Below are 13,843 nucleotides of genomic sequence, written 5' to 3' on the forward strand. Positions count from 1 at the left end.
TTTCCTCTGGTGTTGATCCTGCACTCACATTATCATTTTTATGTGCAGGGATTCCAGTGCTGCTCCTGAAATCTCTTGAGTTTAGAGAACTGAGATTTTAGACTTTTTCTCTCCCCTAAGGCAATGGCCACCAGATAGTGATTTCTCAATGTGATATTTTTGTTTGAGTTCAAGTGAAGCGTGCCAGCTTTGGATCAGATACGCATGCACACGGGTCTAGCCTATGGAAATGCACCTGGGATCTTGTGTTTGCAATAAGTGTGTCCTGAGATTGCTCCTGGCTATGCTTCCCCTGCTAAATCGGTTAAAACCTTAAGGGAACAGGGAACTTTGCAAGCGGAATTATCGCTGACATGTGAAGTGTGGTAGTGTGTTTTCACTTGGGCAAATCTGTGATGCCTCTGCAAACTTTAAATTATTAATCCTCAAAAACCCAGAGCTGGGTGACTTAAATCATGCAGGCACGTAAGTTGGCCTCAGCTGAGCCTACAGTCAGAATGTGTTATTTGTTCTTAAAACAATTCCTAGATTCCATCCTTTGCCAAAACTCTCTGTCTGATGTTAGCCTTGCTTGGTAAAGGTTGTGGAGGTTAGGGATGCGTTTATTGCATTGATAAAGGGAGTATAACTCTTATTTCAGTACTGCTCATTGTAGTAAGCAGTTGAGATGATAAAAGCATCACCCTATACTTTCCCTATAGCTCCTTGGTCTGTTGTGCTGCTGCTGCCTGTGGTCCTGGCTGAGCATACAGAATTCTGGTGTGGACAGCATCAAGGCTGGATCCTGGCTGCAGCATTGTAGCAGGACTGAGCTCAAACCAGGGGATACTGCTTGCAGGATAAAGGAGAGAGCAGGGGTGAACTGCATGTGACGGCTGCTCTTTGCTGGTTGGTGACTGTCTCCTGCAGGACTCTGACTGAACTCAAGCTGCAATTCACACTCCTGAACTCAAGCTGCAATTCACACTCTTTGTTAAGTATACCTTCTGATTAATAAAATACATTTCTTTAGTCTTTGGAGACTGCCTTGTAAAATTCATCTGTGATTTTGATTTCTCACCAGGTTTATAGAATGGGTAAGCCATTGCTTACCCACAGGGTAACAGAGCATGGAGCTGGGGAATACCCTTCTTCAGTGGTGTGTGTGAGAGTTTGGGGCTTTCAAGGTAATACCTGCTCCCCCCGCCCCCCCTCCCCCCCGGCTGAAATTCAACTCAGTTCAGACCTTTGGCATAAGTATGCCTTAACTGGGATCACTGGCAGGGTTACCACAGACTCTGGAAGAGGTGGTATGTATAAGTTCTTGGCTTGGGAATCAAAGGTAGCTTCGTCATTAGAACAAAAAATGCTGACTGCCTTCACTGACTTGCCTGGTATTCGTTATATGCTAAGTGAAATGGCTTTCATAGCTTTTCTTCATAAAGCTAAGCTTTTCCTGGTATTTAAATACTCACTTCCTTAATTGTGCTGAGTAACTCTTAACCCTAACTAATTCATCTTCCTCAAGGCATGACACCCTTGCATTCATGCCATCACTAGTGACGCTGCATCATACCATATACCATAGTCAGCTGTACCCCGTCTTCCTGGACGTGGTCATCCACTCTCATTTTATTGCTGTGCTCTGAATTCTTTCCAATTTATCCTGATATTCCAAGAGCCAGCACCAAGCAGTAAATTTCAGTTCTCATGTAAAACTTTAAATTACTCTTGTCTCTAATGATTCAGAATTCCTTAACAAGCTTTGGGGGGAAAGCTCACGAAAAGAAGAGCGTTAGTTTTTATAGCTTGAATCCGGATACTGCACGTGATACTGCTTAGAGTGAGTCTTTGTGTTGGGATTTTAATTTAAGAAGTCTGACCTTTTAGGATGGGAGATGTGTATGCTTCCCGCTGATGTCAAGCTCTGGATTTAAGGTCCTCTGTTTCCAGAGAGGGAGGAAGTAACTGAAAACTTCACTCTTAGATAAACATTTGGTTCTAAAAAGCTTTTGTTTGTCATTTTTTCGTTCCTTTTCAGCCTCTGGGTATAGTCCAAGTTCTGATTGTATAAAATTAGAAGTCTGGCTTTTGTGGAGGTGGACCTAGACAGGTGCAGTTTCTGTTGCCTTCAGGGCAATGGTCTGCCCAGTACCATTTTAGGTTTAGGTGAATGACAGTCTCACCCAGTTCTGGCTACACTTTTCACCCAGGATGCTTGGGGGCCTGGCTAGTTCATTCTCTGTGGATTTTGCATCATTATATGTTTGCGTGGTTTGACCTTCTTTCTCATGTCTCTCTTCCCTTTACTCCATCTTTCTTCATGCAGCACTCTCGATTTTGTCGTACCTTTTTGGAACTGGGTAATGTGCTCACAGTAGTACAAATTTGATGAGGCTGCAGAAATGGAAATTGGTGTCCCCTCTCTCCTCGGTAGGTGTTAGAGCGATGCAGCAGATCCTGCGTGGTGCAGCATTCCCTGCCAGGTATGCTGCAGTACCGGTGCCTCTGCATTCAGTCCTTCTGCGCTGAAATAAATAAATGATCACAGAGAACGGCTGGGTAGGACATAAATGAAAGGTGTGGCAGAGCGGTGGAGAAGAGATAGCATCGAGTGGTGTCTGTATGTGTTTACATAAATTCATTGCATTGGCTCAGAATGGCCTGATAACCACCCCTGGGGTCAGAGAGAGGAGAAGCGAGTTTGCTGGGGCTGGAAGGTGTAAACAGAGGAAGGAAACTCCCAGTAAATTTGAATTAGTCTGTCTGAGCAGTGGCCTGGATTGCTGAACTTTTGCCACCATCACTCACTATGATCCCCTCTCTGCCCTTTGTCCTTTCGCTGTGTCCCTTGCACAAATGCCGGACGACTGGTGCACTGGGCTCTCCCTGCCTTGGCTGGGCGCTGGCATGAAATCATTTGCAAATAAGCCCAGTTGCCCTGTGGTGGCAGGATGCTCTTTCAGTGCTGCTAGCACTGCTCTAATGGTTGTGATTGAAATGAGGGTGGATCTTACCGGACTCCTGTGAGAAGAATCTGGGAGAGGGTCACTGCGTCAAAGCTAGTTCCAGCTGTTGCTTGCTTCTCGTGTCCCTCAAAGTGCTTTAAAAAAGTGATACCATAGCTGAAGTGTGAAATCTGTTAACTTCATTACCTTTAGGGGCTTTTGGTATTGATTCCTGCTGTTAATACGTGCATAATCAGAGTAAAATTGCAGGGTGGGCTTTTCTAGAAGCTGCTGTCTAGGTGAGAGGATAATAGCTGAGAGAGGCATGCACTGTTACACAGTCTTGTCTCGCTTTCTGCTGTCCCTCATGGATACAGGCTGGGGTTTTGTCCTGTCACATTGTTTTGCTACAGAATTAAGGCTTTAAGGCTGCAAAATATGTTCCGGTGCCTGGGATTGCCCTTCCCAAAATACTGGGTAGCCTTAGGAGGCTGTATGGAAAAAGCAGATGGCACTTTTGGGTGCGAAATGCTTATGTCAAGATAATCCTTTAACTGTCTTTCTTCCTTTTGTTGTATTAGGGGGGAAAAAAGGGTGAAAGTCTCAAGTTTGGTCCATGTAAGATACTCTTTTGCTAAATACCTTTACTGACTAGAAACCTGGTGCTGGCTGACAGCGTGAAAGGCACGGCTGCCCCAGCTGAACCGAGTCGCACGGTCAGTTGTGAAGGACTGGGGTGTAAGGGTGGGTGCCCGAGAGCTGAGGTTGCAAGTGCTCTGGGATCTTGGAAATGAGCGTTTTGTCCATTTGTGACACGAAGACTTCCACCGCCTCGTTTCCCCAGGGAAGCCCTCATCCGTTAGTATGTTAAGACCAGCTGGGCTCTTTCTGGGCTGGCACGAAGCATTTGTGTTGTGTAAGTGGGGAGAGGCAGGGGACTCAGGACAGAAGTCGAGGGGATTTTTCAGCGCACTCCATGGCAGCTCAGCAGTCTTCTTTCTAAGCTGGAAATAAGATCTCTTGACTCAGTCCTGTGTTTTGGCTGTTAGATGCATCCTCTAACTGCAAATACGACTTTCCTCGTAACTGGAAGGCAGGTTTTTTGCAGTCACAGTTGCAGGAGGGGAAGGTGCTGTGTTCTGGCCAACAGCTGCTACGCAAACAACTGGCAGCAGGCTGGGTTTTAGCAGAGGTGCAGACCTGGTGGCATTCATAGACTGGCATCAACACTGACAGCTGGGGAAGGACATCTATTGGATTTTCTTTTGCTTTTTTGCAAGACACCAGCACTGCCTTGGCCCTGTTTGAGCTGAGTTTTCAGCAGTTCTCATCCAGCTATCGGTCGTTGAGCAGAAGCTGTGTTTCTTCTGCCCTTGGGTGCTGGGAGGTGGTGGTGGGTAGTGGGATGATGAACACACGGCACAGCTTGCTTTTTGTTCAGGTTGCAGTAAAAGCGTGGATGTTGCTTGCTCTTGCTGTGAGAGGTCTCCTGACTGTCAGAGCAGCCACTCTGGGACTTTCTTGCAACCCTGCACAGAAAAGCAGGGATCTGACCCTGACTTGCCACCTGCAGCTAAGGCTTGGGTGTTGCCCACGATACTAGCAGTAGGAGTGTGATGAAGGGTTTAATTCCTCCTGTTGGGTGGATGTTGCCATAACCTGGAAATTTCGGAATTATCTCCTATCAGCACTTAAAATCTGATTAAGGTCAAAGAAGTCCAAGGACTATTGTGTAAGTTTTTTCTAAAGACATGTTGAAGCTCAAGAAATGAATAAGCATAAAGTATTACATAATTCTAGTGGAAAGCAAGCAATAATAAAAATCTGAGTGTCTGGCTTTTGTGCCTTTTAGAAATGCAACTGGAACTGGCATCTCTTTAATTGCAGCTTGTTTTCCAGGTCATCAGTTTGACTTCTTGAGTATGTAATTCTCCCAGATGGTTTGGCTTTGTGTTAAGTCTGACATGATCTACATGTCTTCAAATGTGTGGGGTTTTTTTATTTCAGGCTTGGCACTTTGGAACAAATGCTGTCTGGAGTCTGAGTTGTGTAACATTAAAGTTTGAGTTACATCCAAATTTCAGCTGTGTTATCAAGAAGTGTCAAGTTTGCTTAGCGATAGCTGTATCCAGACTGCCTGAAGTGTAATGGTGGAAGTAGGCAGCTCTTTCAGGCTGTGGAAATTTCTGGAGAAATCCTGAATCCTTAGCAGGCACAGACTGCTTAAATGTCGGTTTCTGTAGTAGACAGTATCAGATCTTCCAGGCACTGCAAGTACTAACTCTTAAGTTTCACACAGGCATGCAATATATATTAGGACCTTAACCAATTGTAAAGTTGTTTGGAATCTCTTCACTTTCTTCTTTGACCGAGACCTGAAGCTACTAGTCATTTTGATTGTGCTTTGCATTTTAGTGTTGTCTTTTTTTTTTTTTTTTTTTTTAATACATTCCCCAGCAAAGTCAATTTTTACTGTTAATGGCTCTATGCCTCTAAAATGAGCTGTGGAAGTATAAGCTAGATTTTGTCCTGCCTGTGCACCACCAGTGTAAATGGGTGTAGTAAATTCTTCTTCAAAGTTGTCTTAGTGCTGGTACCAGCAAGAACTTGAAAGGTTCAGCTTTAACTTTCTGTATCAAGTAAAGTCTGAATACTCAGTTCCAAAAACTGCAATACTGCTAGGACACTATGGAGAGAGAATAAAACTGAATAAACTCAAGACTTGTGTTCATGGAAGCATCTGAGTGTCTTTTTGCTGCTTAGTTTTTTTTGTGGGTTTTTTTTCCTCTGCTCTTTGTCTGCAAATGTGAAGCTTCTGTAATTGAAGATGGTATCCCTGTTGCACTGCCCATGATTTGTCAGCCACGTGCTATTTTTAGCTGGTTGTTTAGGATAACCTTCCCATGGCTGCTGATTCAGTGTCAGTGAGTACCAGGTGGTTAGTGCATCTTCTGACAGAACCTTGCTGTGATTTTTTTTTTTTTTTTAAATTGGTTTCCTATTACAAAAATGTATTCTTATTAGTGTAACAATTCTGTTTTGAAAATATATGCTGTCCTACTTACACTATATGCTTGCCTATCGTGGACTTTTAAATACATACCTAATAAAGAACAGTTAGGTTCTGCAAAGGAAGACAGATAATTGCTGTTTCCCCCTCAGAGGAAAAAAAAAAAAAAAAGACCCAGAACCAAAAACCCTAACCAAACAAAAACCTCAACAAAATATATTGACTCATAACATATTTTTAACCATCCTCCGAAGTGATGGAGGCAGAGTGCTTTGTATGTTGGCTAATTGATTGCACAGCCTTTGATTGATGGGATGCAATTTGGTTGGGCATCGGCTGCAATTGTAAGCGGTAGGACCGTGGCTGAAATGATTCATGTGCAGCAGCAGGATCTCCAGACTGAATTAGAGGCTTGTATTGACTGTGGCGCTGTGCATTATTTAAAGGATTGGTTCCGTGCCATTGAGTGTTTGAAGCAATTAACTGCTTCTCTCTGCTGAACAATCACCTCTTCTTTTTTTTTTTTTTTTTTTTTTTTTTGTGAGTTCCTCCATATCAGTAGGGACTTTTAGGATAGTTTCTTTATTTTGGTGGCAAGACAAATAAAAATCAATCTTCCTGTTTTCTCTTTTTTTGTATTCCCATTCTTGTGATTTTTTTTTCCCCCCTTCATATTAAAGAATGATTGAGAATGGCATTTATAATATATTTATATTCTCCTAGGAAATAATGGAAGAGTTCTGGAAGAATGTGAAAAAGGATTTGTTTAAATTGTTTTCCAGCCACCGCAAGGTTCAGCAATCTATGACTAGGTTGGCCTAGATGCTGTGGTATTGCTTGTTTAAAAAAACCAACAAAACCAAAAACCCCAAACCATACTTCTGCTGTTAGCCCGTGGCTTTAAGGCTTTCTAAACTTAACCTGAGCTGGGCTAGGCTTCAGCAGCAGCCTGAGGAATCGCTCCCTAGCTGGTAAGGAGCAGTCATTCCTCCAATATGATACTGGTCCAAGCGCAGGCTGGGCTCCTGCTGTGCCGTGCTGGCTGGCAGAGCCCCGGTGCAGGGGACCCCAGAAGTGGGGCTCCCCTCCAAAAATGCCTGGGAGCCACGTGGCCCGCACGGTCTTGTCAGAGTGTTTTCCCAGAGATGGTTTGCTGGCACAGTGTGGAGCTTTGGGATCTCCATCCATTGGTCCTGGCCAGGGAAGCTTGTTGCAGCTCAGAAATGAAAGCTGCTTTCCTCCAGCGGTGTTGCTGCCTCGATTCTTCTTAAGTTAATGAGCTTGTAGTTTTTAATTAGTCATAAACAGCAGCTGTCATGTCTTGTTTGTTTATACCTTTTCATACTGCTGTAGTACTTCCAAAAGAAGAGAACAAAAAGCGTAGTTTACCTCTGAAGTCAGGCAGCAGGGTGGACAAAAGCGTACCCAGAACAGGTTCTGGTCTAGCCTGGTGTTCTGGTTATTCAGGAAGGTATCCAGAGGTGCAGGTGATTCATTTGAGGCTACTTTTTTATGCGGGCAGCACGGGAGTTTCAAGAGCTGTTGAGAACTGCTTCATTGAAAGATGGTGTTCAGAAATCAACACATCTGCCTCCGTGTCCTCCTGACCCTGGTTTTTAGGAGTTTCTTGCCCGTCGCTTTTCCAGACGATTTGGCTAGCCCTTCCTGCAAAGGAGGAAGGCATGTAAGGCAAGACAGTAAGCTGGGGTGGCTTTTGGAGAGAGTGAAGAGGTGGGTTGAGGAGTGATAGAGGGAATTGAGGGGTAGTGAACTGAAAAGGTGGGTTTGGAAGAGGGGGTCAGTGATGCCATGTTAGCAAAACTGCTGAAAGTGACACATGGCATCTCAGGAACGTACTGCTGTGGTCCAGCTGCCTGCAGAAAGGACACACAGCTGCCAGCAAGCAGGGGTTGGGGTGTGCAACATCCAGACCTGTCCACAAATCTTACTGCTTCAAAAGGTTTAATTTTCCAGGGGAACTGAGAATCTTTGGAGCCTTACTTGCAGCGAATCCCAAATGAGAAAGATGGTGGAATCGCAGGGAGAGAATTAACTGAGAAATGCAGTTTTGTTTTTCAGGCTGGCAGCCTCGATGGTTTCTTCTCTGTGGTGGCATCCTGTCCTATTACGACTCTCAGGAAGATGCCTGGAAGGGCTGTAAGGGAAGCATCCAAATGGCCGTGTGTGAAATTCAAGGTAACTAGAAGACCGTAACACTCAGCTGCACAAAGTTTGTCCAGTAATGTTGCATTTGAGATGAGGTTTCAGGTCACAAGAGCTATGTGGTGGCTTGATTTCTTCCATATGTAGTCACTCAGTAACTTGACCTATATGTCAGGTTTTATGCTGTAGTATTCTGGAAATGTTAAGAGAGCTGCAAGCCTCTAATAGAATGGGTGTTCTACGTGCAGGTGGGTCACTGTTTTTCATGAGCTGTGGTGGAACGTCACATAGCTGCAAATGACTCTTCATAAGCACAAAACTGAAGCTAGAAATATGAATACTGAACTGCAGTATGTTAGGTCTGCTCGCTCATATTGCATTACTTGCCACATCTTTTAAGATTCAGTTACAGTTTGGAAACCTGAAAGAGAGGCTTGCCAGAAGAGGATGCCCTTTCCTTAGACTCCTAGATGATAGTGTACTGATTTTTCATAGCCTGTTTCTTAAAACTGCTTTTTGTAGCTTTTTGTCCCACAGCTGTACATGTGTGTGTCCTGTCTATTCTGTAACTTAGAAGAGAAGTCATAAAATGGCAACAGGGGAGGTCTGGAGCTGTAGATTCCTCCTCTTCCATTACTGTTTGACCTGTCACCTAATGTATCTGTTGGGATATTCAGTTGGGCAGGGAAGCGCTGAGGGACTGGTCTGAAATCTATGCTTTTTCCAGTTCATCCTGCAGATAACACACGAATGGACCTGATCATCCCAGGGGAGCAATACTTCTATCTGAAGGCAAGAAACGCAGTTGAAAGGCAAAAGTGGCTGGTTGCACTGGGAACTGCGAAAGCCTGTCTGACTGACAGCAGGACGCAGAAGGAAAAAGGCAAGAACATTTTGCTGATGCATATTGTTTGCTTCTTATTTCCCCATCCTTGCCCTAGTAGATGTACCCACAAAGATGACAAAATCTATACCTGAACTCTGTGTCCAACCTGTGCCTCAGGTCTGTGGTGCTGCTAAAAGCCAAGCCATGTGGCAGCTCTAGCTAGAAATTTCAGGTGTTAGCTCTCAGTGCAGGATTTTCAAAACTTTGGCTTTTCCTTAAAATATAGTACTTGGAAATGATATGAAAACCATGTGCTGATGGGTTCTGTAAGTACAAGGAGTGAGCGGCTCCTGGCTGCAGGTCACTGGGATGCAGGCTGTGTATGAGGCTACGACCCCCACCTTGTGCAGCTGTCTTAGTATGATGACCCAGCCTCCTATACCAGTGTCTCCGGAGCTTTCGAGTTCCTCGCACCCTTTCCTTCCTGCTTTAGCTGGGCTGTCTTGTGCATTTCAAGAATCCCTTGGCAATTAAAATAAAGGTTTGCATTTGGTTTTAAATGTGCATAGTAATATTCAGAAACTGAAATCTGATCATGGTCAGGCTATGAAAATTAATTCACTTACCCCTTTGCTTTCATCAATAATCTTCCTACCGTGTAGAAGATGGAAAAACAGCAAATTACTGAATTATTGAATTATTGTTAATACATCAGTGATCCTGAATACATGCAGGGCGGCAGGCACTTCTTTTCCCTGAGGTGAGGAATTGATTCTCCTTATGTCTTACGTACATCTTCACCAGGCTTTGATCTGCTGGTTTAAACTGAGTCAAAACTGGGCAGAAGGTGGTACTGCAGGGTCCTACATGAAGTGGGAATCTGATGCACAGTGGCTAGAAGCAGAACAAAGTCATGTCTATGAGTAGCACAGGGTGAAAAGCTACTGATGTAATTGCAGAACTAAACCATGTTACTCTCATTAACGGAGAAATTAATTTATTTTGTAATTCTGGGACTCTTAATGTAAAAAAAAATTACTTCTGAAAAATCTCAGATTAAATGTTAGTTATATCTGGATTAGTCTGCTCAGTTCTGCACTCTCCAGTACAAGAAACATATGGACATGCTGGAGTGAGTCCAGGAAAGGGCTGCTAAGATGATTAAAGGAAGTATCTGTTGTGAGAGCATAGAAAAAGTGGAGCCAGAGTCTTCTCAGTGAATGGACAAAAGGAAATGGGCATAAATTTAAATACTAGCAACTCCATTGAGACATAAGCAAAAATGTTTATATTGTCAGGATGAAGGAGCACTGAAACAGGTTGCACAGAGAGTTTTGGAGTCTCCATCCTTGGCAATGTTCAAAATCTGACTAGACATGGCCCTGAGCAACATGCTCTGGCTGACCCTGCTTTGAACAGGGCAGTAGGACTAGCTGGTCTCCAGAGGCCCCTTCCTACCTCAACCACTCTTGTCATTCAAGGGTGTATATATTAATTTACTCCCTTTGCGCTGGACAGGGTGCATCCCTTACTTCCAGTTGTTTGCACCTTAAGCTACTTAGTGAAAACAAAAAATACGATATGTAGGGGTTTGTGTATTCAAAAGGCCAAGTGTTGTGTCAGGTGTTAAGGTTAAGTGTTGTGTACTTGCTGTTTTTCTGTGTCCTAACTCTAGGAACATACTGTTCCTGTCTGATGGCAAATCATGAAACAGTATTTTACTTGTCAGGATCATAATTCATAGCCAGTCCAGCTCATCTTTTTGAGTTCATAGAAAATGTTTTGAAGTAAGGAAGTACTGAATGAATTAGATTGGATAATACTATTTCAGCAACTTTCCAAAGTCATACGCTGCAAGATAGATTTAATAAATTTAACTCTTCTTTCACTTTTAGAGTTCACTGAAAACACAGAAGCCTTGAAGACTAAAATGTCTGAACTTAGACTGTACTGTAACCTCCTTGTTCAACAAGTACATAAAACGAAGGAAGCCAGCATTTCTGGTGTATCGGAATCAGAGGTACAGCTTTATTTTTGCTGTAGACCACATCTGTAAAGTGTTGAGCATTGTGAACTATTCTGGTTAACCAGTGTAGTATTCACTCACAGTTACCTAGTATTGCACCATTTCTGCAGACAACGTGTGGGAAATAATGTACCCACACAAGTTTTGTTTAAAAGGAGTAATACTGTATTGTTGCAAGGAACTTTCCCTGTGTTGGGGTAGCAGGTGATGAGATGATGTCTATCTGTGATCTAGGTAATACCACCTCTGTAGGTGATCATGTGTACATGGTGGATCAAAAAAGTAGATCCTTTTAATAAAAAGACAATTTGCAAGAAGTGCACATTTGTCTGCATCTGAGTCATTGATATCCTGCTCAGCAAAACACTTCTGTTCTCAACCAAACCCCTTAAAAGGTCAAGAGATGATGCAGACCAGAAAAAAGCAAAATTGCTGGATAGAACTGCCTGATTAGCTTCACTGAAGTTAAAAGTTTCAAACTTCGCAAATCTTCCTGACCGTAGAAGCCTTGTTCAAGATGGGTCTTCTAATGACGGTGATCTGCCCCTTGCTTTGAGAGAGTCGTGCGAAGAACATCACTTGCTAGAGAAGCTGGTGTGGACTTCCAGGATGTCTCCCACTGGAGGGGTGGGTCCTCAGGTGCAGGACAGGGGGTCAAACATGTGAAGGTTAATTATTTGTATGTCCAAACCATCTCTGTAAGGATACCTGATGAACTGTTTCTGGTGAATTAACAGAGAGTGCAGAAGCGTGACCTAGTGTATAAATTACTAAAAGGCACTGTTAGAACTTGCAGCTCACAGGTGTCGACACAAAGAAGTAATGTGGTATTTATTCAGCTCATAGTTCATGCTTCTGGGGGAAAGCTCGCTTTCCCTGATCTTACTGGTATTTAACTGGAAAGATTTATTGCTAAAAGCGTTTCAGCATCAATAATTGCACTTTGCAGAGTTGAAGAGGAGGATTGTGACAATGTGATACTTCATTCTGACTGTTTTTCAATTGCAGTAATTTTTTGTTCGTGGCATTTTTTGAATTATCTGCAGATCATTTGGTATCTATTTGATTTGTTTACTTTTCATTTCTCCTGTCTTCTGGAATGCGGTTGTTGACTACGTCAAGGCTTAGTATTTACTACACTTTTAACACCAGAGCTCAGTAACTAAGAGGCATTTCGTTTAAAACGCAAGCGTACCGAGCTTGTAGTGAGAGGCTGACGAGAGTGGTAATGCCGCGAGGGGGCACAGCCCCAGTAATACGTGATGCCAGTTCTCTGCACAGCTGACACATTGCATGTGAATTTGTGTTAAACACAAATCATGACCATAGGAGTTGTGAGCTTTGTAGACATTAGTTGCTCCAACCTGATCTTCTGTGGTGAGTCCGTTTCTTCCAATCGGTTTCTTCCCACAGAGCGAGATTGATATGGGAGCTCTGTTAAAATCAACCTGCGACACCTTCCTGAAGACTCTTGAAGAATGTATGCAGATTGCGAATACTGCCTTCACTTCTGAGTTACTGCACCAGACCCCGCCGGGATCCCCCCATTTAGCAGTTCTCAGAACGAACAAGGTAATGGCCGGTATCCTCTTCTCTCAGTCTGGGCAAGGATGCTAAGGCACCCTTTTGTAAAGTACCATTTGTAGAAGTAGGGAATGCGTTTTTACCCATATTATAGCTAGTCGTTCTCCACTGGAGATACTCTGCAATTTCTTGTGGCTTACAAGTGAGGTAGGGCCACTTTATAATAAGCAGTGACCAATCTCTTAACTTTTAATGACAGGTGGAAGTTATTAAGCATTAACTTTCAGGGCCTGCTCCAGCTGCAGACAGTGGTGTTTCAAAATACTTTGATTTTACGGCAAGTTGGTCCGTTGTGGGAGCTCACAGCAGCTATTACTCTTGTAAGCTGCTGCAGCGACGGATCTGTGGTCGGAAGGCTAACAGGAGCTGATGAGCTTGTCATCTTAATGACAAGGGCACTTTCTTGAGTCCTGGATCGACAACTACGTATGTGAAACTGGAGCATCTCTGGCAAACAGCAGATTAAGGTGTATGTAGGAAGTTAAATGCATCACCGCATCTGGCAAGTGAGATTACTTCACCATACCTCGTATCTGGCCTCACTTTTCTTCTGTTTTTTCACAATTTTTTTCTGAATTAAAGAAAACATAATTGCAAAGAAGACTTACTGCCCTCTTTTCCCCATGCTGTAATGGTGTCTCACTTGGCACTTGCTAGCTAGCTTCTGAAAGAAGTCTGGTTTGTTTGGTTTTTTTCTTTTCAATATTTTAATGGTGTAATAATGTAGCACCTTTTTTGCGTTTGTCTGTACACTGCTTCCAGGTCAGAGAATTAGTGAGCGTATGCTTAGCTTTTTTTGAGGCTCAAACTTGTGTTTAATAAAATGTGATGTTTCAGAAGCATGAAAAAGTCTTTTTGCTTTAAGGAATGTTCTCCCTCCCCACTTATCTTACAGATAAAGCACTCTGTCTTGCCCAGTCACTCCTCAACGGAAAGGTATAATAAAAGTATTTTCTATCAGTCTCTTTCTGATCTGTTTTTGGTAGCGTTTGTTCTTCTCATATTTTTACTCTAATATTACTAGTATTGGGTGCAGGCAGAATTGTATTGCTCTGAGCTGCGTACTTGGAAGAAGACACGACAAAAGGGAGCTTGCTCACCCCGCTTCATTTCTGTTCATTATCAGCCCTTTCCCTTTTATTTTTCTCAGCCATCCACTTGGTAACTTCCTGGTCAGTCACCAGCCAGCTCTCTCCCACCTCAGTGCTCTTTCCTGCATCTTAGGTTCCACTCCATCAGCTCGTAAAATCATTGATGGAGTGCAGGAGTGGAGTAGGTGGCAAGGGTATATATTTTAAAGTAGGGGA

General features: G+C 43.3%; 1 protein-coding gene across 1 annotated transcript in view; it reads left to right on the forward strand.

Annotated features, from left to right (window-relative positions):
• Window positions 1-13,843, forward strand: part of PLEKHA8 (pleckstrin homology domain containing A8) — a 31,924-nt gene that overhangs the window by 2,841 nt on the left and 15,240 nt on the right. The window contains exons 2-6 of the mRNA XM_056336604.1: window positions 8,017-8,133; window positions 8,828-8,983; window positions 10,822-10,946; window positions 12,366-12,524; window positions 13,432-13,472. Coding sequence (XP_056192579.1) covers window positions 8,017-8,133; window positions 8,828-8,983; window positions 10,822-10,946; window positions 12,366-12,524; window positions 13,432-13,472 — 598 coding nt within the window. The remainder of the gene's footprint in view (window positions 1-8,016; window positions 8,134-8,827; window positions 8,984-10,821; window positions 10,947-12,365; window positions 12,525-13,431; window positions 13,473-13,843) is intronic.

Source organism: Falco biarmicus, chromosome 4 (assembly GCF_023638135.1).
Source record: "Falco biarmicus isolate bFalBia1 chromosome 4, bFalBia1.pri, whole genome shotgun sequence".
NCBI classification, from domain to species: Eukaryota; Metazoa; Chordata; class Aves; order Falconiformes; family Falconidae; genus Falco; species Falco biarmicus.